Source organism: Colius striatus, chromosome 3 (assembly GCF_028858725.1).
Source record: "Colius striatus isolate bColStr4 chromosome 3, bColStr4.1.hap1, whole genome shotgun sequence".
NCBI classification, from domain to species: Eukaryota; Metazoa; Chordata; class Aves; order Coliiformes; family Coliidae; genus Colius; species Colius striatus.
The window spans coordinates 97,951,796-97,977,144 of record NC_084761.1 but is presented as its reverse complement, the minus strand read 5'-3'; the positions used below and the strand labels follow the sequence as shown (position 1 = coordinate 97,977,144).

Sequence of the window (25,349 nt, the reverse complement as noted above, 5' to 3'; positions counted from 1 at the left end):
TAGAAACAGGAGGATGGAGACCCAGTTTGTCTTTCCCCTTCATCCCAGCTACAGAATAAGATGCTTTCTTGCCAATTTAGGAAAAGGGAGACAAATCTTGCTCAAAGCATTTGGGTTTTCTTTGTAGAATCATAGAATCATTATGGTTGGAAAAGACCTTTAAGAACATCAGGTTCAATCACTAACTTCACACTGCCAAGCCCAGCACTAAACCATGTCCCTCTTGGAAATATCTCCAGGGATGGTGACTCCATCACCTCCCTGGGCAGCCTGTACCTCAGCTTAACAACCCTCTCCACGAATAAGTTCATCCTAATGTCCAAACTAAACCTCCTCTGCTGCAACTTGAGCCCATTTCCTCTTGTCCTATCAGTCATTACTGGAGAGAAGAGACTGACCCCCACCTCACTAAAACTCCCTTTCAGGTAGTTGTGGAGAGTGCTGGCATTTAGATGATGAAGGCAGGCTGTTCAAACTGGCCTGCAGTCACATTGTTCCACTAATTCCAATCCCTATATTAGAGAAAGTGGGAGTACTCAGTTTCTCCAGCGGTATAACTCTTTACTTAGGGGGTGGATGTCTCATCTCATCAAGTTTAACAAACAAGGGTTTGAAGCACCCAACCCTGAAGTCACATTCCCTAGGAAAGAGGCTGATTTAGATTTTTAGCTGGGAAATTAAAGCATTTTAACTGTTCAATATTGCAGGTGAGAAAGCAGCAGCTGCCCTAGGTACAGCAGGCCCTGGCACTGCCCCTGTTTAAAAGGAAGGTTAAGGGCCAATAACCCCACAAAAGCAGTTTAAACCCCTGCCATCAACTACATAACTGATTACATAATGATTTCTCTTTCTCCCCGCTTTCCCACTGGCTGAAAGGGCAGGTATTTTGCAGACAGGAAAAGCAAGATCAATATTGAATGCTCAGCACTTTTAAGAACCAGGCCATTAAGTGAAAAGCTTAACTTGAGCCACCTTTTTCTGCTCCGTGCAGTCAACAGTTTCAAGGCACAAACCCAAAGTGTTTCACTGAGAGCAAACACACAAAATCCTTGAAAGCATACAAGGCTCTTCAGCCAAAGCCAATTATTAAACTAAGCCATCCAACACGAGGCAGGACCTTTCACAACAGCCCCTTTTTACATGAGAGCACAAACAAACAGGATGGTTTTACCTAGTCCATACAAAACTGGCGAGTTAAACACAGCAGAGCTTGTTGGCGCCTCCAAACCCAAAGGACCCGTGTTCCTATTTGCATGGCAGGTTTACAACCCTGGTGAGACAGGGGATCTCACACTCCTAATGTTGGTTGGCATAATAATCAATAAGTAATTCATGCAAAGAGAGTGGGGAGTGAAAGTCACAGCTGATTCATTTGTTAGGGGTTTGGTTCAGAGCTGTCTTTCGCCTTTGATGGTCTCAGCAGACATTTTCCCATGGCTCTGTGGCCTCTTTTCTCTGGAGACAGAATTGTTTCTACATGAGCAGCGTCAGGACTTGTCAACAAGCGTATATTGCACTACCAAAGGAGGCTTCATACTCTGAAACCTCATCTGGCCACTAGTTTGATGGGGAACATTTAGTACCTTGCCTAATCTTGTCACATTTCCTACACACGGTGCATGGGCAAGGGTAAGATTTGATCTCAGTGAAGTGTCATATGGAAATGACATTTTACTGCAAGGTCTCTAATGATACCACTTCAGAGTGGTATTCACAAGAATCCCTTTTTAACCCAAAGAGAAAGGCTCCAATAAATGAAAAAAATGCATTGATTTCTATAAATCTGTGGAGGGAAAACGAGATTGATTTGCAAATAGGCCTTACTGAAGCTTTATATTAAAGTTGTAACATATATAATTGCTGTTGAACAGGTTTCATCATTTTTCCTCAATACAATAAACTTCCTATTCAGTGCTGGGCCCCTCACTCACTGCCACAGGGACACTGAGGGGCTGCAGCGTGGCCAGAGCCAGGCACAGAGCTGGGGAAGGGGCTGGAGCACAAGGGGCTGGGGAGGGGCTGAGGGAATGGGGGTGTTGAGCCTGGAGAAGAGGAGCCTGAGGGGACACAGGAGCACTCTCTGACACTCCCTGACAGGAGGCTGCAGGGAGCTGAGGGTTGGTCTCTACTCCAACCTAACAGCTGATAGGACAAGAGGAAACAGCCTCAAGTTTCCCCAGGGGAGGTTTAGATTGGAGCTGAAGCAGAACTGTTTCCCTGAGAGGGGTGTCAGCCCCTGTGCCAGCCTGCCCAGGGAGCTGGGGAGTGCCCAGCCCTGGAGATATTGCAAAGCTGGAGCTGAGGTGCTGACGGCTATGGGTTAGTGCCAGGCTGGGCAGGGTGACGGAAGGGCTTGGATTTGATGATCTTAACAGTGTTTCCATCCTCAGGAATTCTCTGCTTCTATGATACTGGTGAGTCCGTTACACAAGCAACAAACACTTGGAGAACACAACCTCCAGCAGAGAGCTGAAAACCAAACATCTTGTTCTTCAAAGAAAAAGCCCCACCAAAAAACCCACCAAACACTACAACACTGCCAGCAATGGAAAAACTGTGCTTCCTGGGCCTCATATACAGAAACACAGAAACACAGAGTGGTGGGGGTTGGAAGGGAGCTTTAGAGCTCATCCAGTCCAAGCCCCCTGCAGAAGCAGGGTCACCTAGATCAGGTCACACAGGAACGTGTCCAGGTGGGTCTTGAAGAGCTCCAAGGAAGGAGCCTCCACACCCTCCCTGGGCAGCCTGTGCCAGGGCTCCCTCACTCAAACACTGAAACAGTTTTTCCTTGTGTTTCAATGGAACTTTTTGTGTTCCAGCTTCATCCCATCACCCCTTGTCCTGTTGCTAGGTACAACAGAAGATGAGGATGCCCCAACCTCTTGACACCAACCATTTATATACTTGTAACTATTAATGAGATATCCCCCGAGTCTCCTCCTCTTTAGACTCAACAGCCCCAGGTTCCACAGCCTTTCCTCATAAGAGGAAAGAGAAGCACCCGAGACCTCTTGTGAAGTCCCTGAAAGGTCAGGCTTCCTCAAAGTGTGGTTTTGGGATTAACTTCAACTCTGGATGAAAGCACAGGGTGATTACGCTCACCCTGCTCTGCTGGCAGAGGTTGACTGTGGGGAAGAAAACCTGAGCAATAACATCAATGTGTTATTTGCTTTAGTTGTTTCCATTCAAGGCTGTTGTACTCATTTAAGAGTGTAACAGGCCTTGATAGAACTTTCCAAATAGATGAATTTTAACATAAACATCTTTTTTTCCACTTGGGAAGACACTGAAATAGTAACAATTAGGAATCCAAATCTCTGTATCTGCTCCCAGTCTGAGCTGTGAGCTGAAGAGGAATGTGTGGAAAACAAAAATACTTGTAATATCATTTAATAGGTTTTAAAAGCAAGGAGTGCATGGCAACATGTTCTGCAGCTACTGGCTTCCAGTCTAGAAGGCATCTGAGTAGATGTCAGCAGGCTGTACAGTGAGTGATGAGCAGGATCACCGAAGGGCTGGTGCTCCAGTGAACCATCAGACTCTGGATTAAACATCAGGACTTGTCTCATTTCCTAAAAGAAATCATTATTTGTGCCTTTTTTTTTTTTCCCCAATCAGGGGATGAGCATTACATGCTTGGCAAAGTGAAGCCTCAGTAATTGAAACAATAGTTTATGTTTAGCACCCATGAAACACTGTTGAATTCTATGCTTTCCTTATGCTGATAAGGAATAGCTGCAGGCAAGAGCACTTGCTAATCAATAGACATGAAGAACTTCAACATACATGGCAACCAGACTCCCTAAAAAGAAGGGCAGAACAATCCTCTTTGCTACCAGGTGATTAAAAAACACCTGATCAGAGGGTGATGATATTACTCAGGAGATGCTCCTGTCACTGCTTTCAACCACAGGATCATTTTTCCCTCCTTCTCCTCATGGCCTTTTGTCTTTCAAAAGGCATCAAGCTGACAAGCAACAACCATTCAAAGCCTAATTACTGTTTCTGGGTCTTTTTTTTTTTGTACAACTCCATCTTCACAGGCTTTTCCCTTCCATCACTGGGAGTGTAATGCCATGCTGAGCAATGCTGGCTCGTCCCCGTTCTGTCACCCTGCTCTTCCAGGGTGAAACTGTGACCTCTGCACCCAGCTCCCCAGTGATGTCACACGTCATGCAATCAGTGCACATCTGTGCACTCTCCCCAGGTCACAAATCAAAACATTACCTCACATTCCAGCTCCAAGTTCTTACCAAATACTCCCCTTTTTGAACTCTACCTATTTAACACCTCATCAAGTGCTGCCCTTTGAGATCATTTGAGCAGGACCCCGATCAATTTGATGTCAATAGAAAGACAGAAAGGGAAATGAACTTGGCTGCCAGCTTACTCAAGCTCTCCTGGGCAGCACAAGACAGGTGAAAAGTTCTTCCTTTGTCACACAGAGTAGCACAGCTTCCCTACTAATAATACTCTGAGTGGCATTTATCTGTTACAGATGCCTTCATCTTTAGGGTGATCATCAAAGGAGTGAAGACAAGCTGGAGGCCTCTGGCCAGAGGGGTTCCACAGGGTTCTGGGCTCACTCTTGTTCAACATCTTCATCAACCACCTGGGTGAGGGCACAGAGGGACCCTCAGTGAGCTCCCTGCTGGCACCAAACTGGGAGCACTGGCTGATTCCCCAGAGGCTGAGCTGCCATTCAGCGGGATCTCGACCGGCTGCAGAGTTGGGCACAGAGGAACCTGCTGAGGTTCACCAAGGACAAGGGCAGAGTCCTGCAGCTGGGGAGGAACAACCCCCTGCAGCAGCACAGGCTGGGGGTGACCTGCTGGAGAGCAGCTCCAGGAGAGGGACCTGGCAGTGCTGGGGGAGAATCAACTGCCCATGAGCAGCAACGTGGGCTCGTGGGCAAGAAGCCAATGGCAGCCTGGGGGCATTGAGGAGAGTGTGGGCAGCAGGGCCAGGGAGGTTGTGCTGCCCCTCTGCTCTGCCAGAGCTGCTGAGGCCTCATCTGGAGTCCTGTGTCCAGTTCTGGGCTGCCCAGCTCCAGAGGGACAGGGAAGTGCTGGAGAGCAGTGCAGGGCTCCCAGGATGATCAGAGGACTGGAGCAGGGGACTTTCCTTATGAGGAAGGGCTGTGGGATCTGGGACTGTTTTGGCTGGAGAAGAGATTCAGGGGGAACTTCATTAATATTTATAAGTATTGTAAAAGTGTATGTCAAAAGGATGGGGCAACACTTTTCTCTGCTGTCCAGTGCCAGGACAAGGGGTGATGGAAAGAAGCTGGGACACAAAAAGTTCCATTTAAACATAAGGGAAGACTATTTCAGTGCTGAGGTGAGGGAGCCCTGGCCCAGGCTGCCCAGGGAGGGTGTGGAGGCTCCTTTTCAGGAGGTTTCCAAACCCACCTGGACACGTTCCTGTGCGACCTGATCTAGGTGGGACCTGCTTTAGCAGGGGGGTTGGACTGGATGCTCTCTAAAGCTCCCTTCCAACCCCTACCATTCTGTGATTCTGTAATCCTAAGCAATGCTTAGAAAAACATCCCCCCCATGCACATATAAGATTAGCATCCTTGCCAAAGACATATTTTATTTAATACAGCATCAGTTACAAATGGCAAACATACCTGGCAATTTCTGTCTGCCTCCAACAGCTCTTTCCTCTAACATGCTCTAAAGCCTCATTTGCTCTCAAGGTCAGATTGATGGCTCTGTAGATGCACAGATCATCTTTCCCACAGCTTCCCTTTTTTGTTAATAGACACTGCATATCACTATTCCACAGCCTAAAGACTCAACTTATATTACTTTCTATGGCCAGCTCTTTACCCTCACTATTTTTAACCCTGCTTTTAAAAGATTACAAGTACACCTGCCCAAGGGCAAAATTCAATTGTAATTACATGAAGAAAAATTTTTTGAGTGAATTAAGGATCTAGAGCATATTACACAACTGCTAAAAATCTAACCAAAGCACTAAAAGAGCAGCAATAAAGGGAGAAACGTTCTTTTGAGCCAGAGAACGTGAATCCCATCAGTGCAAATAATCAACATGGGCTATTTTTGGGGGAACACAATCCAAATGTTATGACTATGACTCCTACATACTCCCTGAGTACAAATAAGTAACACGATCTGTATCCATATGTACCGTGCTCTCATTTCCAGAGCTCAGGATGAGCTCTGCAGTTTGGGAACAGATTCTGCATTCTTCAACACACTGCCATGGAAAACAGCTCTCTAAGACCAGTTTTAGATTGACAGCTAAGACTCTGTAGACAACAGCCCAGTCTACAAGGGCTGAAAAGCACTGAATCAATGAGGCACCAAAGCAGTTAACCCATTCATAAATCAATCCTCTTCTCTTGCACTAATTCATTTGGAGGGAGAAGTGTGCTACACCTTTCTGACCTGAAACTTCATTGAAAACAAGGGGAAGAAGTCAAGATACAAACCACAAATGTGGAAAAACAACAATCCACAACATAAAAACTGAAACCAAACCAAGTGATGCACAGCAATTTCCTCGCTCCATTTCCAATCCCATTGCAACTTGCTGCCATGAGTTTGTTACCAGTATCGCTGTGAAGCAAAGGAGCACACTGTACTCCCACTGGCTTCTTCTGCACATGTCAAAACTCCACCAGAAGTATTTCTGACTGGAATAAGGCTGCAGGTGGCATATTGACATCATCTAACTTGAGTCAGTTAAAATACTCCTTGCCTACGTCAGCTTGCCCGTGTCCCATGCAGCCTGGGGACTGTGTTCCTCAAAAGGTAGCTCTTAAGAATATTTCACTTCTATTTTTAGATTCCAAGTAGAGTTCTTTTCGAAGTACACAGAAGAGTTGGGGTTTAGTTTACTCCGTGTGAAAGTGAAGGTCTCAAACAATATCAGTGCCAGCAAATATGTCTTTAAGGCATTTTATTGTGTAACCAGTAAGACCTTTCCTAATGAAATTAGGATGAGAGTTCTTGTGTGCCCTACTCTAGCTGGTCCTGCTCTAGCAGGGGAGTTGTACTGGATGAGCTTTCCAGGTCTCTTCCAACCTTTGAGATTCTGTGATTGTGTGATACATGATCTATTTCACATTATATCATGGAATGGTGGGGGTTGGAAGGGACCTTTAGAGATCATTTAGTCCAACCCCTCTGCAGAAGCAGGGTCACCAAAAGTACTTAGGCCAACTATTTGACATTGGTCTCCTTTCCTCCTCAGCTCCATCACTGAAACAGGATATTATTGTATATTAAGGAGCATCAAGTGACTTGTACAGTAGTTATTTCAATTCCACACCTAGGTAACTGTACAGCTTTAGCCACGCTACGAGTGTTTCACACCACCCTTACAAGTGTTTTACACCTAAGAGGCACAGAGGTAACTGCCAGAAAAACAACCCAACAAGAACATTGAGGAACTTGCCACTTCTATCAAGTCAGAGCAACACAAAACTCATTAGGACCAAACTTTTCCAGAGGTTGCTTTTATAGACTTTGTCTACATTCACAGCTAATCATGAACATGTACAATCAAGGGGGGAAAGCTTATAAAAAGAAGCTACAGAGTGATTTCAACTGTAAGCCAAGTCATTAGAGAAAGGAGAAACTTTGACAAGATGCCAAACAGCCATTGGAAAAGGGGGGGGTATATATATTTAACCCTATTAAAATTATAGCTACCAGGGGTTTTCTACTTAATTGGAGATAAAAGGGAAAGCATCCTGTGCCAAATTGCAGTCCTGACCTGCTGTTAATCTTTAGCCCATCACAAGCCCATCAACAACCCAGACTCCCAAAGGGCTTCCAACACTTGTTCTGTTCATTAGGCACAGCACCTTGTGCTAGCCTGTAAATCAGAACTTAAACGTCCTCCACAATACTTGCTTGTTTTTCTTGTTCATCTACTACAAAGCTACCACTGAAACCATTCAGAGTGGTTTATTTGTTCCAACAGCCATGGACAGTGGCTTTCTTCCAGGTACTCTTAAATTTTCAACATGAACTGGTTGCTTCTGGCCACACTATTCATAAAATCAGGATGCTACAAAGAATCAGCCATTCCACTTGGCTCTACAGCATCCAGTACATCTTCCTAAACCTGAGCAGTAAGATTTCCTTCAGTGAATGAGAGGAATTCACTTATTACTTATTGCCCTTGATACCCAGGGGACCCCACGAAGCCTGGCCATGAAGTGCTCAGGTGTTTCCCAATTTGCCCAGGTCCATGACCCCATCATAACTTTAAATGAATAGGAAATGCACATTTCAAAGCACTGAAATGTAAACAGAAATCAATGGACACACACACAGTTGTCTCCATCTGAATTTCTCCTTCAAACCCACAGGTAAAAGCAAGAAATTCCTTTCCAGGAGTTACTTTCTCCTGTGAAAGAGAAGAAGGGGAAGCTCACTCCTATTGTTTCCCAGCTGCAGCAGGGCTGCAAAGCAACAGGGCAAAGCATCCTTCCCTTCTCCTCACACATGTCAAAAAGAGAACATGTCAAACCCTTCTTCAAGGGATTATAGAAACACGGCTCCTTCCTGCAAGGCTGGACAAAGCCTGGATGTAGAGAAAGATCTAGGGGCTGAGAAAGAACAAAGAGCAGCAAAAAGGTCTGAATCACAGGGGCTGGGCATGACTTTTGAGTTTTCAGCTGTGCATGCAGCCTATATTTTTAGCCAAATGGCTATGCTCTTAACACAGAACATGATGCATGAAGTTATATCAACCTATAAAATACATAAAGTAAGAGAAAACCTCCTTCCACCTTCCCTGGGAGAACCTCCAGTCCAGCCACAGGGCTTTGCTCTGGAGGATGCTGCCTGGTCTACCTCCTCCAGAATCTCATCAGCTTTGGTGAACCTGCCTGAGGAGGTCAGGTAGATAAATTTATAGGGGAAGCCACTATATCATCATGCCTGTACTCATGTTTCACCATGTTTCTGCCCTGGGTGTCAGGAAGATGGAGCCAGGCCCTTTCTCAATGATGGCCAATGATAGGACAAGGGGCAATGGGCACAAGCTGGAACAGAAGAGGTTCCAAAGCAACACAAGGACAAACTTGTTCCCTGTTGAGCTGAGGGAGCACTGGCAGGGGCTGCCCAGATGAGCTGTGGCGTCTCCCTCTCTGGAGACATTCCAACCCAGCTGGATGAGTCCCTGTGTGCCCTGCTCTAGGTGGTGCTGCTCTGGCAGGGGGGTTGCACTGCATGAGCTTTCCAGATCCCTTCTAACCCTTAAGATTCTGTGATCAGTGGGTTTTAGGCGGGGTGAGAGCACAGCAAAGGATGTCTTTTTCACCACAGCATCTCACCTCATGCATACTCTCATACTTATTGTATTGAGAACAAAGCAACCTCTGGCACAAAAATGCCCTGACCAGCTTTGATCAGATCACACCATTTTCACAGTCATATTTTTTCTTTTCATTCCACATGACAAATGCCTGTCAGCACTGAATAGGGAAATTAAGATCATATTAAACTTCATCACTTTTAACATCCAATATCCTTTTTCAGAAGCCTCAGTGAAGATGACTTAGGCATATTTATAGTAACATTAACCAGATTTCTTCTGTATTATTCTCAGAACAGACAAGTTGGATACAAATTGTCCTGCAGAAATGCAGCTGAAAATATCCCTCTAACCTTTTAAATTCCTCTGTGAATAGTGTCATCATCAGAACATCTTTAAAACATACCAAGAACTTGGTCACAGGTAGGAAACCAAACCAAGATAACTAGATGATGAAGCATACTTCTGTTTGATTCCTAAGGTTGTGTGGTCATTTCCTCTTGAGGGAATCACATCAAATCAATGTTAAAACTCCATCTCAAACTTGAGAGTCAAACACTGACAAACTGATACGGTGGTACCTGGTGTTTTGGTAGAACTGAAGGCAAAACTAAAATCAATGCTGGCTGTGAAACCATCCTTTCCTTTCAGATGAGACACTCCCACACCATACAGTAACACAAACCCTGAGTATGTTTGCTCAAAGACACATCACCATGATATGGAGACAAATAAAAGCTGCTGTCTACCTCCAAGCTACCTGAACACATCACATCTCCTTTCCAACTAGTACTAAGCAAGAAGAACCCCTGTTTTCTCATCCATATGCCTTGTTCTAGCTCACAAAAACTGAAGCCTGGCAGAGATGTCAAGTTGTGCAGGATTCACACCACTCCTCACGCCTGGGCTGGCACAAGCACACAGCAACAGCTCTCCCTCTCCCATTTAGCTCAGGTTCCCACCCCAAGTCCTGACAGTGCAGTGTCTGCTGGATGAGGATACATGCAGCCACCTAGCAACAGGGCTCAAAAGCAGAACGGGAGAACAGAGGACAACCTGCTTTGGTCTCAGCTTCAGACACAGTGCAGAAGAAATGACTTGGGTGTTTTATAAAAGCAAGCAGCATGTCAACCTTGGGCACTTGTTTGTTTATTCACTCCTTCCCTTTGTCTTTTCAGGACTGGAGTTCCCTTACCCCTGTTCTAGTCTTCCTTAGGTGCCATCAGAAAAGTTCTAAGATAGCAGGTTACTACACCTTTTCCAGACAGCTCCCACAGCATCCTCCTAGCAAAACTGGGACAGTGTGGGCTGGATGATCAGGTAGTGAGGTGGACTGGGAACTGGTTGAAGGGATGATGGCAGAGTGGTGATCAATGGGGCAGGGTCTAGTTGGAGCCCTGTATCTAGTGGAGTCCTTCAGAGGTCAGTGCTGGGACTGGTACTGTTCAATCCATTCACTAATGACCTTGCTGAGGGAACAGAGGCACTGTCAGCAGGTTTGCTGATGATACTAAACTGAGGGCAGTGGCTGACACCCCAGAAGGCTGTGCTGCCATTCAACCAGAGCTGGACAGGCTGGAGGGTTGGGCTGAGAGAAATGAGATTAAATGCAACAAGGGCAAGTGTAGAGTCTTGCATCTGGTGAAGAGTAACCCCATGTACCAGCACAGGCTGGGGAATGAACTGTTACAGAGTAATGCAGGGGACAGGGACCTGGGGGTGCTGGTGGGCAGCAGGATGAGCATGAGCCAGCAACTCAAGAGGTCAAGAGGCCAATGGCATCCTGGGATGGATTAGAAGGGCTGTGGGCAGTAGGTCAGAGAGGTTCTGCTCCCCCTCTACTCTGCCCTCGTGAATATTGTGTCCAGTTCTGGGCCCCTCAGTTCCAGAAGGACAGGGAGCTGCTGGAGAGAGTTCAGTGCAGCGCACAGGGATGATGGAGTGGAGCATCTGCCTTGTGATGAAAGGCTGAGGGAGCTGGGGCTCTGCAGCTTGGAGAAGAGGAGACTGAGGGGTGACCTCATTCATGTTACAAATCCATCAAGGGTTGGTGTGGGGAGGCTGGAGCCAGGCTGTGCTTAGGGATGGCCAATGATAGGACAAGGGGCAACAGGGACAAGCTGCAACAGAAGAGGTTCCAAAGAAACACAAGGAAGAATTTTTTCTCTGTTGAGGTGAGGGAGCCCTGGCAGGGGCTGCCCAGATGGGCTGTGGAGGCCCCTTCTCTGGAGACATTCCAACCCAGCTGGATGAGTCCCTGTGTGCCCTACTCTAAGTGGTGCTGCTCTAGCAGAGATTTGCACTGGATGAGCTTTCCAGGTCCCTTGCAGCCCTTCAGATCCTGTCAGTTCTGTTTTCCCACCAGAAATCCAAATCCTCATTGTTTCACATTCAAACCCCAACAAAGCTGCACAGAAATTGTTATTATGCCATATTCATTATGGAATTAGGCACACATGGAGACATTTGCCTTCTGTCCTACAAATCTTCAGCAGTCCAGGTTACTGAGAGGAGCTGCAAATGATCCAGGAATTACTATTTCAACATTACTGTGTTTTACACAGCTCTGAGTTTTCTTTGGGCTCAGCATTGAAATAAAACAAGGTAACAGAATATCAGCAATATACGTCAATATATAGATGCATTTCTATTTCCAGCAACATTAGAGTGGATGTCTTAGTGCAAATGTGCATAGGCAGGAAGTCAAGTTCTGGTTTTGACTTTGAACCACTTCAACACCTCCTCAAAATGATTCATACTCTAAAAGTTGAACAAGGGCATACTTAAACAGCCATTACCATTCCCAAAATGAAAAGCACTGACTTTAAAGAATCACTGCAACCTGTGCTCCTGAGAAACAGACACTGACTGACCCAAATTGAATGATCTGCCTGTGAGCTGTTTGAATGCAATGAATCAATCTGATAACAAAAGCTCGCTAACGTAGCATCAAGCAAGCAGGCAGCACCTATAAATAAATGCATCTGGAAATACAGAGTGTATCTTGTAAGACAACAAATTTAGTTGCAAATTTTTCAGCCCAAATTAAAGCAACTGACCTTACAGTTCTGCCTCTTTCTAATGAAAATCTCAGGACCCTCAGTGACCTCAATAGTAATTATTTCATACAATCACAGAATGCTGGGGGATGGAAGGGAGCTTTAGAGAGCATCCAGTCCAACTTCTCTGGTAAAGCAGGTCCCACCTATGTTAGGTAACACAGGAACATGTCCAGGTGGGTTTGGAAACCTCCTGAAAAGGAGCCTCCACACCCTCCCTGGGCAGCCTGGGCCAGGGCTCCCTCACCTCAGCACCAAAGGAGTTTCTCCTTATGTTTCAATGGAACTCTTTGTGTTTCAGCTTCTTTCCATCACCCCTTGTCCTGGCACTGGATACAACACAAAAAAAGTGCTGCCCCAACCTCCTGGGACCCACCATTTAGATATTTGTAACTATTAATGAGATCCCCCCTCAGACTCCTCCAGACTGAACAGCCCCAGTTCCTGCAGCCTTTCCTCAGCAGGAAGATGCTCCAAGTATATTTCCCAGTATACTGCTTGGAAATGAATACTTTTCTTCCAGCAGACCAGCAACTTCGATGGCTGCTCACTATTTGGGTACTATTTGGGTGGAATATTGTCTTCTGGCAGCACACAAGTCCTGGATAGGAAACAATGCAGGAGGTCCCCCTGATTTTGCTCTCGTGACACTGACCTGCACAGTCAGCATCTCAGCCCCACACTACTTTGCATCTCAGGATTTGCAATGCCTCGAATTTTTCCTCTTGACATTACCTTTGCTGATTTCACAGAAGATCAAAGCATGTAACAAAGGCAGATAGTGGAGATATGAAGCTCTGAAATGGCTATAAAATTCATGTGACACTCTCCACTCTGCATTAATAGGGTATCGGTCGTGGAAATTAATCATTAAACAGGCAGGTGCATAACTCTGGCAGGAAATATGCTGCACACTGCAACACAAAAACCTTCACAAAGCCATCCTGAAAAGTTGATTTTACAGGAACTCAAAGCATGTTCTCAATTGTAACAAGCAATGGAACCCAGAAACCATGCACAGGGTGAACCTCAAGCAGGGATTTTCTCCAGTTAAGGCAATCACATTCAGGAGATCTGGCCACGATGCTAAAACACTGAGAAAGGAAGGATGTAACAACACATGCACAAAGACATTGGGGAGGGGAAAAAAAGAAACAAAACCCACTCAATACACAGCTATACATTATACAAGCTCACCAAAGCTAAACCCACTGGAGGAGTAATTCACTGTTCATAGCAATACTAATGACTGCAGGAGCAGGGATGCAAACTGCCACAGCTTTCAAAGCAGAGTAGCTGAGGATGTAGTTATTCTTTCACCTCCCAATGAAATAATAACAAATCCAATCTAAACTTTCTGAATGGAAAAATAAAAATACTTCTCACCTTCTGGATTTCACTCCATAAAAGGAGTTTACAAAGAATGTTAATTCATCTGTGCCAGGCTCCTTATACTTTGAGCAGACAAGCACCACCTTGGAGACAAGTATTAAATTTTCATGCAATACAAACACTGACTAATAAGAAAGTCTTCAAAAGGGTGTTTTCCTACCATAGCCTTCCTTATTTTGTACCCTTTCAAATTACAGGATCTAACAAAGGATAAAGAAAAACCTCACTAAGTTTCTGAAAAACAGGATCTAGAAAAAGAAGACAAATAACAGAAAAGCTGAGATTGTCACAGCTGCATTGGTACACCCACCCTGCATTAGTCTGCATGGAGAGCTGGTGGCACTGGCTAACGGTAAAAGGTATTACAAATCATTTTGATCCAGAACAGGACATGAAGCACTTCATCTCCATGAAGCAACAACCCCTAGTTGAATATTTTGCCACGTGCAACAGGCTTAGAATCATAGAATGGTAGGGGTTGGAAGGGACCTTTAGAGAGCATCTAGTGCAACCTCACAGATGAGGTCAAGAGAGGTTCTGCTCACCCTCTACTCTGCCCTCAATGAGACCGCATCTGGAATATTGTGTCCAGTTGTGGGCCCCTCAGTTCCAGAAGGATAGGGAGCTGCTGGAGAGAGTTCAGTGCAGGGCACAGAGATGCTGGAGTGGAGCATCTCCCTTGTGATGAAAGGCTGAGGGAGCTGGGGCTCTGCAGCTTGGAGAAGAGGAGACTGAGGGGTGACCTCATTCATGTTACAAATCCATCAAGGGTGGGTGTCAGGAGGATGGAGCCAGGCTGTGCTCAGGGATGGCCAATGACAGGACAAGGGACAATGGGGACTAGCTGCAGCAGAAGAGGTTCCAAAGTAACACAAGGACAAACTTGTTCCCTGTTGAGGTGAGGGAGCACTGGCAGGGGCTGCCCAGATGGGCTGTGGAATCTCCTTCTCTGGAGACATTCCAATCCAGCTGGATGAGTCCCTGTGTGGTGCTGCTCTGGCAGGGGAGTTGCACTGGATGAGCTTCTGAGGCCTCTTAAGATTCTGTGCTTCTCATCCAGCTCCAAGCTCAGCAGAAATGGCAGGGAAAAAAAAAGGTGCTTTACTTGTTGGAAACCCCTTGGTTGAAATGCCCAGGCCACCTCTCCTTGCATCATCTCCCTTAAACCATCTTTATTTCACTTCTGCATTTTCAGAGAACTGAAAAGTTCTGAATCTGATGATAGTGCAGGAAATCTGCTTTATTAAATGAAGCCACAATCACTACCAGGAACCCGATCCTGGAGTGTCCTAGAAGTATTTCATACAACTTGGTTTAGAGATCAGCCACCCTCACTTCAACAGGAATATTGCTCAGCCAATCAGTAAAACATGGGAATTCTTCTACACCATTGTGAGTTGCACTAAGGTGATTATCAGCCCAATGCACCGAGTTCACTTTCTTTAAAACATTATTCTATAAACCCTGTACTATTCTGATGTCCCACCTGCAGCTTTTATCAGGTTTTGCACTTGAAGACTGCTTTATGTGTAATTAAGGTCTCTACCAATCCTAATGATTTCACAGCTCCACTACCAGGGCAGAGCCTTTCCTTTTTGAGAATCCCAAGGATATCAGGTTCTACATGCCAGACTCATGCTCTGAATAACATGCAACACATCCACAAAGGCCTCACAGCAACTTATGTCATAGAATCATTACAGCTGGAAAAGACCTTTCAGATCATCGAGTCCAACCCCTCCCCTCACATTGCCAAGCCCAGCACTAACCCATATCCCTCAGCACTTCATCTATGTGTCTTTTGAGTATCTCCAGGGATGGTGACCCCACCACCTCCCTGAGCAGCCCAATGCTCTGGGTGAAGAAGGTCTTCCTCACATCCAATCTAAACCTCTCCCTGTGCAACTTGAGGCCATTTCCTCACGTTCTGTCACTTGTGTCTCTACCAAGTTAATATTTATGTTAAGCAAAGGGAGGGAAGGACATTAGTGACACTCTCAAGTAGGCTCTAAAGCAAATCCATGTGGATCAGCCACAAACAAAGCAAGGGAACAAAAGCAGGAAACTAAAAGCAAACATCATTACTGGTTCAGTGTTTCAGCCACTAAATGACTATTTGATTCAAAGCCACACACAAAAGCAAATTATCATCTCTGCTGTGGGCTCTAAAAACTGATTATCAAATTTTCCAGCCCTGCTTTCAAGACACTGTGGCAGTTACCACTGGCAGATGTTGGCAGATGGCTCTACAAGAACACAGTATTGCAATAAAATTCTTGCCATTCTTCTTAGGGTGAATTCCAGCTGGCAGCACCTCACTCCTCCAGCACCAGAACCACTTTACCTACAAAAAAATCACCTACTTCTCCATCTCACCTTCTGCATTTTATACTGTACCTTTTCACTGTGCTTTAGAAGCTGGGAGTGAAGAGTTCCTAAAGACTGGTGAGAATCCAGTCTTGGTCAACATCTTCATCAACCACCTGGATGAGGGCACAGAGGGACCCTCAGCAAGTTCCCTGCTGGCACCAAACTGGGAGCACTGGCTGATTCCCCAGAGGCTGAGCTGCCATTCAGCGGGATCTCGAGCGGCTGCAGAGTTGGGCACAGAGGAACCTGCTGAGGTTCAACAAGGACAAGGGCAGAGTCCTGCAGCTGGGGAGGAACAACCCCCTGCAGCAGCACAGGCTGGGGGTGACCTGCTGGAGAGCAGCTCCAGGAGAGGGACCTGGCAGTGCTGGGGGAGAATCAACTGCCCATGAGCAGCAACGTGGGCTCGTGGGCAAGAAGCCAATGGCAGCCTGGGGGCATTGAGGAGAGTGTGGGCAGCAGGGCCAGGGAGGTTGTGCTGCCCCTCTGCTCTGCCAGAGCTGCTGAGGCCTCATCTGGAGTCCTGTGTCCAGTTCTGGGCTCCCCAGCTCCAGAGGGACAGGGAAGTGCTGGAGAGAGGCCAGTGCAGGGACACCAAGATGCTGAGGGGACTGGAACATCTTTCATACAAGGAAAGGCTGTGGGACCTGGGGCTGTTCAGGCTGGAGAAGAGGAGACTGAGGGGGGATCTCATTAATAGTTACAAATATCTCACTGGTGAGTGTCAGGAGGTTGGGGCAGCACTTTTACCTATTGTATCTAGCAACAGGACAAGGGGTGATGGGATGAAGCTGGAACACAAAAAGTTCCACTTAAACATAAGGAAAAACTCTGTCACTGTTCAGGTGAAGGAGCCCTGGCACAGGCTGCTCAGAGTGGGTGTGGAGGTTCCTTCAAGACCCACCTGGACACGTTCCTGTGTGACCTGATCTAGGTGACCCTGCTTCTGCAGGGGGGGTGGACTAGATGATCTCTAAAGGTCCCTTTCAACCCCACCATTCTATGATTCTATGAGAATACTTTGAAGGCAAGGGGAAAAAAGCAAAGCTTTACTAGCTCAAGGAGCCAATTCCAAGAACTGTGCTTGGAACTCCAAACTAGGGGGGAAAAATTCAAGGAAACTGAGTGTTTAAGAAGAAAACACTAACAAGTATCATAAATCAATGCAATAGTACAACAGTTTGGTCAGCAGCAGCATTATCTCAATAGAGAGAGGATTTTCAGTGTGGATCTTCATAGACACATTAGGCACAGTAAGCTCCTGAGTTTAAATTTGATTGCTCCCAAAAGCTTCAGAGGAACAAGGCAGGAAGTGAAATCTGTCACATGCATTAACTTTATCAGGACACATGATAAAAGCACTGCTGGTCCTAGTTCTTCTGAAAGCTTAGAAGAGGGAAAAAAAGCCACTTCCATGAAAACAGTGCTAACAGTGCTGATATTTCAATGGAAGCCATTTGTGTTGAATGCAAATTGACTACGATGGTAACGAGAACCCAGTTGGACATAAGTTTCTCTTGAATCCATAAGGAAAGATGCAACCCAGGCTGTGAAAGCATGGAAGAATCTAGAGCAGTGTCAGACTGAGCTAAGTCAGGCAGCCATTCCCTGATATTCAGAGAAATGAGATAGAAATGTCTTTTGTGTTGACCACTGCAGAAAAGGAGGCATCTGCAATCAAGTCTGGGGCAGCGATATACTCTGGGAACTGACAGGCAGAGGAATGTTATCCTCTACCTGCACCGTTCCCAGAGGTCCCAAAGCTCAGATGTGCTTATGAGGAAGACAGCAGCTGGATGCTATTTAGTCCTCTCCCTCACAGGTTTGAAAGCATGAGCTGTTCAGTAATTCCAAGAAGCACTGCTCTGCTGGTGAAGACGTTTGATGTGCACGAGGCAGAGATGACAGAAAGGATGTAGCGTGCACTGCATTGTCTTAACTGTTCTGAATGCTCCACTATTGGCTCCTTGCTATAAAAACAGACTGAAAAGTAACAGTAAGAAGTGAGCTTCTTGCCAAAGATGAACAAAACCTCACACAAGTCAAATATTGACACTGGCTGTTCAGTGCAAGGCAAGAAGCTTGGAACATCTTGGCTATTTCCAAAATACTCACTTATTTCACAGATTATTTCTTCTTCTTCAAACAGCCCAAGTAAAATATCAGACTGTCCAATAAGACAGTGGGAATTCAGAAGAAATATTAGCCATGACTTTCTCTCAAAGAACAGACCATTTAAATGCATGCAGATAAAGATGTAGATATGCAGATGCAGACAGATACACACACACTCCCCTCCTCAACAGAATTATAAATCCAGAGTGGGGAAAATGATGCCTCAAGGAACTAAATAAAAGCACATAAAGCTGTTTTTTCCCCCAGTGTATTCTTTCAAACTGATAATGCTTAAGTATTTCCTACTTGACTAGCTTGTTCTTTTATTAGCAGTGCACATTTGAGAGAGCAACACAGCAACATGGAAGAGAAAATCATCTTAAGAGCATGATAATGCACTAATGAAAAGACAGAAACAGAATGGACCACAGGCATAAATGCAGCACCCAAATCTAATTTGGGCACTTAAACTGATTTAATTCCAGCTGCCAAAGTCCTTAGATATATTATTTTCCTGGCTTTCCTAAAGCTTTCAACTGCCTCAGGTAACATGTTAAAAACAATGGGTTTGAATACTATCTATGGACCAAAAGTTGCTATTTATTTAAGGATGGGAACTGTGCTGGTTCTTTGCCAGCTAGCAACTCTCTCAGGTTATGATTTACCCAAACCTTCCAGAGATAAAACTCCCTCTTCACTGTAATATTCTTGGGCCAAGGACACTTTATTACCACTGACTCCTTAACAATTCTCAATCAGCAGCCCATAAATGCCTCCATTAAATTAATAAAAAGGTAGTTTAAAAGAAACACTCTAATCTTTTTTCCCCCTTCCAACTGTCACATTGCACTGTTAAGCACTGCTGAGTGTTTCTCATCTCCCACCTCAAAATAAAAGAGCATCACCATGAAACAAGAACCAGTGCCTTTGCACACAGAAACCAGCTTTCTAGAATAAAATGGTATTTCATTACATAGTCCAAAATATAGCCTGCTCATATCTTCAGCTAATATCACACATCAAATTGCCCATCAGGTGTGTCTATATACACAGTCTACACACAATTACTGTCCCAGAAGCCAAGCACTAGCCTGAATTTGCTAATCCAATCCTCTACAATGCCTGGCCAACAAATAGCAGTGGTTTCTTAACCTGTGCTTTACCTCCTTCAGCAGCCCTTGTCAGGCAGATGGCTGAAACAATTCAAGCAGGACAAGAGGTTGTGTCACTGAGCTACAGAAGCACTTGGAAGAGTCAGTGGTCTCCAAGCTTGCAGCATCCTTTTGACAGTACAACACCCAATGCTGACAAGTTCACTTCAAGGCTGGTGCTCTTGAGCTCCCACTGCTCAAAAACACCACCTCCAGTATGTTGCTGCAGCTCTGTGACAGGGAGCTTTTTCATCCCTCCCAGCAGACAGCCTCACAGCAGTCTTCCTCTCCTGCCCAGACTACAGCAGCCTGAAGCCACTGTCCTGCAGCACACTCCAGCCAGCACAGAAGCCCACTGGAGGTTTGGACAGAAATAGAAAACACAAGCCCATCAGGCACGTCCTATATTTTCCATTTCAGCTTCCTTTAAAACCAAGATCTTAATCTTTAAAGACCTCAAGCGGCTGGTTTCACATCTTAAAAAAGAAGAAAGTCACCTGATGTGCTTCCTAACTCAATCTTCTACCTCCCAAGAGCATCACTGAGGCCAGTGTTTTCTCAGAAGCCGTTCCTACAACCAAGAACAAGCACTAAGGAAACCACATGCAGAGGTTATACCCTTTTCTTTTCAGTAAGTCACAACACACCACACATCCTTGAAAAGCCCACACACATCCACATTAGAATGGTAACACGTTGCACAACACCTCCCCTTTGCAGTTGGGGTGAAAGAAGAAGGAAAATGGTCCATCCAAGGCTTGTTGTCTAAAGGTCTAACTGCAGCCTAAAGAAATAGACTTTCCTAATGAGGAGAGCAGGTAGAATATTAGGAGGCTGCAACGTGAAGCTATGATGTTCTTTCTTTGCTGTAAACCCAAGATGTCAGAGATTAGTAGGTCAGTGAAGCACAAGTTGTATCATGACAACCCCAGTGCTCAACATAAACACAAGTCAAGACCACAAATACAGTCATCACATCCATCTAGATAAGGGCAGGAAGACAAACACGCCAAACTTAATTACCTCTCTCAGTCAGGTAGATAAGCATGCTGAATATACCACACTTCCAGAGTCATTTTCACCTGCCCTTCTACTTCCCAGTTGTACCTGCAGCACCTAATAATACATCAAGTCTTTGAGAGCAAAGCTCTTGACAGCCACGTGCCAAAACAAACCCCACCTTCCAGTGCCACTTCTGACAGGAGACAAGAGTAAACCCAAGGGCATGGGAAAGTTGTGGCTGCAAAGCTACAAATGTTGCTAAAAAATCGCTTGCTTGCACTTTTCTCAGAGCTCAAAGTTTACAAACATTACTAGAAATGGCAACTCAATAATAAACAAAGAAACACAGAAGCAGCTGAATAAAACACTCAGAGGGAAAAACATCCGTTAGGTTTCCAGTCAAAACTTCAGACTGGGATTACATGGGGAAAACTAACAAGCTTTAACAATACAAATAAGCTGAAAATATATATATATACACTCAGCAGCACCAGTTTTGCCATTCAGAAAAGACAGGTTTTATTTCCATCTAGTCTCCTTCAAATGAAAAACATCCTAAACCACTGGAGGCAAGTAACAGGTAAGTAGCTATTTCACACAACAAAACTCTTATCATGTCAGTTTCAATAACAAAACCAAACCAAACATGAAAAAGGAAGCTTTTGACTTCCAGGGCTTGCCTGCCCTGGCATCATTTCTACACAAAACCCCTTTCAAATTAGCTGTATCACACGCTCATGTACAGATTGTCAAAAAAACCCCAGAAACCTCAACTCCTAAAGCACACAAAGTGTTTCTTATACAGGTGGCTCCCCTTCCCTGCAATTCAACAGCAGTCATTGTGGAAGGTGGCTGGTAATCTCCATAAGGAACTCCCCCAGAAAGCAACCCCTGCCTAAAATAATCATCCTTTGTTTTTTTCATCTCCTTCTTTTCCAAGAAGCAGCTCTGCCCAGGAGATGCACCTAACACATGCAGACACACACACTCAGGCTCTCTGGCTGCCACAGCTGATCAATCCCAAACAGGTAACCATCTTAGAGAAACCCCTGTCTGAAAACTTGTTTATACAGAGAGGCCAGGGTGCATTTTCCAGCTTGTTCCTGGGATGATTTCCAGTTTCTCATCCTATGGAATAGATTTTAGACACACAACCCAATCAAGTATCTTATCACCACCAGAACTGGCCTCTCAGCACTGCAGGCAACGTGCTTCCCAGTATCACACAGCTCAAACCATTCTCCTGTGCAGATACCTCTCACCCCCATACACACACATATGCACATGGCCTGGACAAGCACAGAGATAGAGGGATCTCTATCCTCCTGCCCTGAACCACCCTTTAGCCTTTTTCATCCCAGAAAAGTGACCCTGACCAGAGGCAGGACCCTCACACCACCGTCCTGTCCATCTCTGCCCACTGTCCCTCCCTGTGAGCCAGCACCACTCCTGCATGCTCTCTTCTGCACCAAGAGCCAAGCCTCCCCACTTGCCAGCTAACCCCTTAAACATTTTCCTTCTCTCCCCTGCCCATAATTCTCCTGAATTCACCTTTAACCCAAACCTGCTTATCCTATCTGCCAACATTGCTTAACCGCCTCCCCCCAACACTCCAACTGCCTCCACCCACCCCTAACACCTGCTTCCTCTCCCACTTGAACCTGTTCCCAGCCAGCCAGAGACTCTTATCTGAATATCAGTCCTTCTCCCATATCTGCTCCTGCCCAGGAACCGGCCCCACACCCATGCCATCCTCCAGCCCGGGCACCCTCCTCTGCTCCCACCTTCCTCCAGCACCAGCCACCTCCAGCCACTAAATCAACCTTCCTTCACCCACTATCCTTCAGGCTTCAACCCACACAGTCCCCAAATCCACCCTTGCTGCCCTCAATATGTGCTTCCACCCCATCTCCCACCAGCTTTACCTTCTCTCCAAACCTACTACAACAGTTACTCGCATTGACACCCCTGTGTCCTTATGTCCTACACTGACACCCCTGCTTCTGCAGAGCCACAGCCCCTTAGACCCACTAGTTACTGATCCCTAGTTACCTCTGTGCAACCCCAACAAGCACTACCCAAAATTCTGCCTCCTCAGAGACAGATGTTCGTGGTAACCTCGCAACCACACGCCCCAGGCCTCCCTGTTGTGTCCCCCACGGATCCCACCCAGCCCTTTACACTCATACCCCACCAGATCAGCCCCTCATACGCAGATCCCTGTTGCCCTCTGACTTGCCCCCACACAGACTCAACCAGGGACAGGTGTCCACACGCTCTCACTCAGCCTTACACCTGAATCCCTAGCACCATCCGGACCGGCACCTCGCACCCATGGCCACTCTGCCCTGCGCAGCCCCAGCCACGGAGGCTCCCACCCCCTTCCGGCCCCCAGACCCGCTCCTCACACCCACCTCCCTGTTACCCCAAAGCGTACCCTTGGGCAGCTTCAACCGCCGCCTCCCGCTGCCCCCAGAGCTGCTCCCACCCGCTCTCCTACCGTACCCCAAACCAGCCCCTTATCCCCGCACCTGCCCCTCCAACCCCCACGGCCTTGCCGTCCCCAAGCCTCCCCGAGCCCCGACCGGGAACACCCACCGCCGCCTCCTCCGCCTCCAGCGGCCTCACCTGAAGCGTCCCCCGCAGTGCTGGCACTGGTCGCCCACCCAGCCGGGCTGGCACTCGCACTGCCCGCTGGCCGGCTGGCACCGCCCGCCGTTGGCGCACGGCTTGTCGCATTCCTTCGCCGCCGCCGCCGCCTCTTCAGCGGCAGCGGCGGCCGCGGCGGCGGCGGGCCCCAAGCCCGGCAGCGCTGGCATTAACAACAGCAGCAGCGCCAACAGCAGCCGCCGCGGCGGCGGCCGCCTCCCGCCCCGCCAGCCCGGGCCCCGCCGCGCCGCGCGCTCCCGCGCCATCTGCCGCCGCCGACGCCGCCGACTCCGACAGGGGCGGGCGGGAGGGGGCGGCGGGACAACGCGGACCATCCGCCGCGGCACCTCCCGGGACGGTGGCCGGCGAGGGGGCTTCCGCCGCTCCCGCTACGGTGGCCGGGAGGGGGGGGGGGGAGAGGCGGGGGAGGGGGGCGGGAACGCGGCGGGCCGAGCGCGCAGCAGCCGGGCGGCAGCACCGGGCCGCGGCCGATGACATCAGCAGCGCGGCGGCCACTGGCAGCGGGGTTCCCGCTCCCTCGCCCCGCCCCGCCCCGCCCCGCCCCGGCCCGGCCCGGCCGCGAGCGTGGCGGCTCCGCACGCCGCGGCAGCGCAGCCCGAGGGGCACGGAGCGGGGGGACTCGCTCCCGGGCGTGGAGTGTCCCCTGCGGAGCTCCCTCAGGGGTCACGCTGAACCCCCGCAACAAGGGCCACTCCCCAAAGTGGCCGTGCGGCGGCTGTGGGGAGCGGGGGGACCGCGGGGAGGGTGGCACTGAGGTGTGGGAGAGGCCTCGAGGGGAGGGAAACGGTGAAAAGATGAGTTTGGGGTATTTTGTTATGCTCCTGCTTTTGCGTGGGTTGCTGCAGGGCGCTCTACCCACCGGCTCCTCTGTCACTGGAGAGTTCATGGAATCAGGATCACTATGGTGAGGAAAGTCCTTGAAGCTGCTGCAGTCCCAGCCCTGCCCTCACCCTGCCCAGCCCAGCACTGACCCACAGCCCTCAGCACCTCAGCTCCACGGCTTTGAGATCCCTCCAGGGCTGGGCACTCCCCCAGCTCCCTGGGCAGCCTGGCACAGGGCTGACACCCCTCTCAGGGAAACAGTTCTGCCTCAGCTCCAGTCTCAACCTCCCCTGAGGCAACTAGAGCCTCTTTCCTCATGTCCTGTCACTTGGAAGAAAAGACTGACTCCTACCTCACCCCTGTCAGGGAGTGTCAGAGTGCTCCTGTCTCCTCCTCAGGCTCCTCTTCTCCAGGCTTAACACCCCCATTCCCTCAGCCCCTCCCCAGCACCACTATGCTCCAACCCCTTCCTCAGCTCTGGTGCCCTTCTTTGCTCTTGCTGAACTGAAAACTGCCAAGCCCACCACTAAACCCTGTCCCTCAGCCCCTCAGAGGTGTGTACATCCACGGGCACCTCAACACAGAGCTGAGGCAGTGGTTGCCCTCTGGAGAGACGCTGCCAGATACACAGGGTAGCGAGGCTTGTTTTGCTCCAGAGCTCTGGGCAGTGGGAAGGGATGCTGTGGTACGTGGCTGAAAATGGGAGCAGTTAAAGCTGGAGTAATTCACTTTGAGGTTGTGCATTGGGGTTTTTCAAGTCACAGTTTGGTTAGTGCTGAGATCTCCCATCACTGAGTCTGGCTTAAGCAATACAAGTAATCAGCTGTTTGGGCATGAATTACAGTAGCACAAAAACCAAGCTTGCCAGTGTGTTTGTCATAGAATCCCAGAATGGTGAGTGTTGGAAGGGCCCTGCAGAGCTGCTGCAGCCCCAGCCCCTGCTCAAGCAGGTTCCGCTGGCTCAGGGGCACAGGAACGTGTCCAGCTGGGGTTGGAAACCTCCTGAGAAGGAGCCTCCACACCCTCCCTGGGCAGCCTGGGCCAGGGCTCCCTCCCCTCAGCACCAAAGGACTTGCTCCTTGGGTTTAAGTGGAACTGTCTATGTTCCAGCTTGTGTCCATTGCCCCTTGTTCTGTCACTTGACACTACAATGTCACCCCATCCTCCTGACACCCACCCTTTAAATACTTATAAGTGTTGATGAGATCCCCCTCAGGCTTCTCTCCTCCAGGCTGAACAGCCCCAGGTCCCACACCCTTTCCTCCTCACAGATGCTCCAGTCCCCTCAGCATCTTGGTGTCCCTGCACTGGCCTCTCTCCAGCAGTTCCCTGTCTCCCTTGAGCTGGGGAGCCCTGTCATCACTTGCTAGTAAAAAACAGTTTTCCATTCTTACTATTTAATGGTGCAAGCCACGAAACACTGGTCTGCAAGCATGGTTGGGAAACAAGCTGATGTTCTCCAAGGATT

At 47.8% G+C, this 25,349-nt stretch overlaps 1 protein-coding gene across 3 annotated transcripts in view; it reads right to left on the bottom strand.

Moving 5' to 3' along the window:
- The window catches only part of ATRN (attractin), a 192,817-nt gene extending 169,374 nt beyond the window's left edge, over window positions 1-23,443 (bottom strand). For 2 of the 3 annotated variants that reach the window (XM_061992453.1, XM_061992452.1), the window contains exon 1: window positions 23,018-23,248. In XM_061992453.1, coding sequence (XP_061848437.1) covers window positions 23,018-23,208 — 191 coding nt within the window. In that variant the 5' untranslated portion in view covers window positions 23,209-23,248. Of the gene's footprint in view, window positions 1-23,017 lie in introns of all 3 variants that reach the window. The other variant, XM_061992449.1, reaches the window with a different exon arrangement.
- Window positions 23,444-25,349: the final 1,906 nt, after the last annotated feature.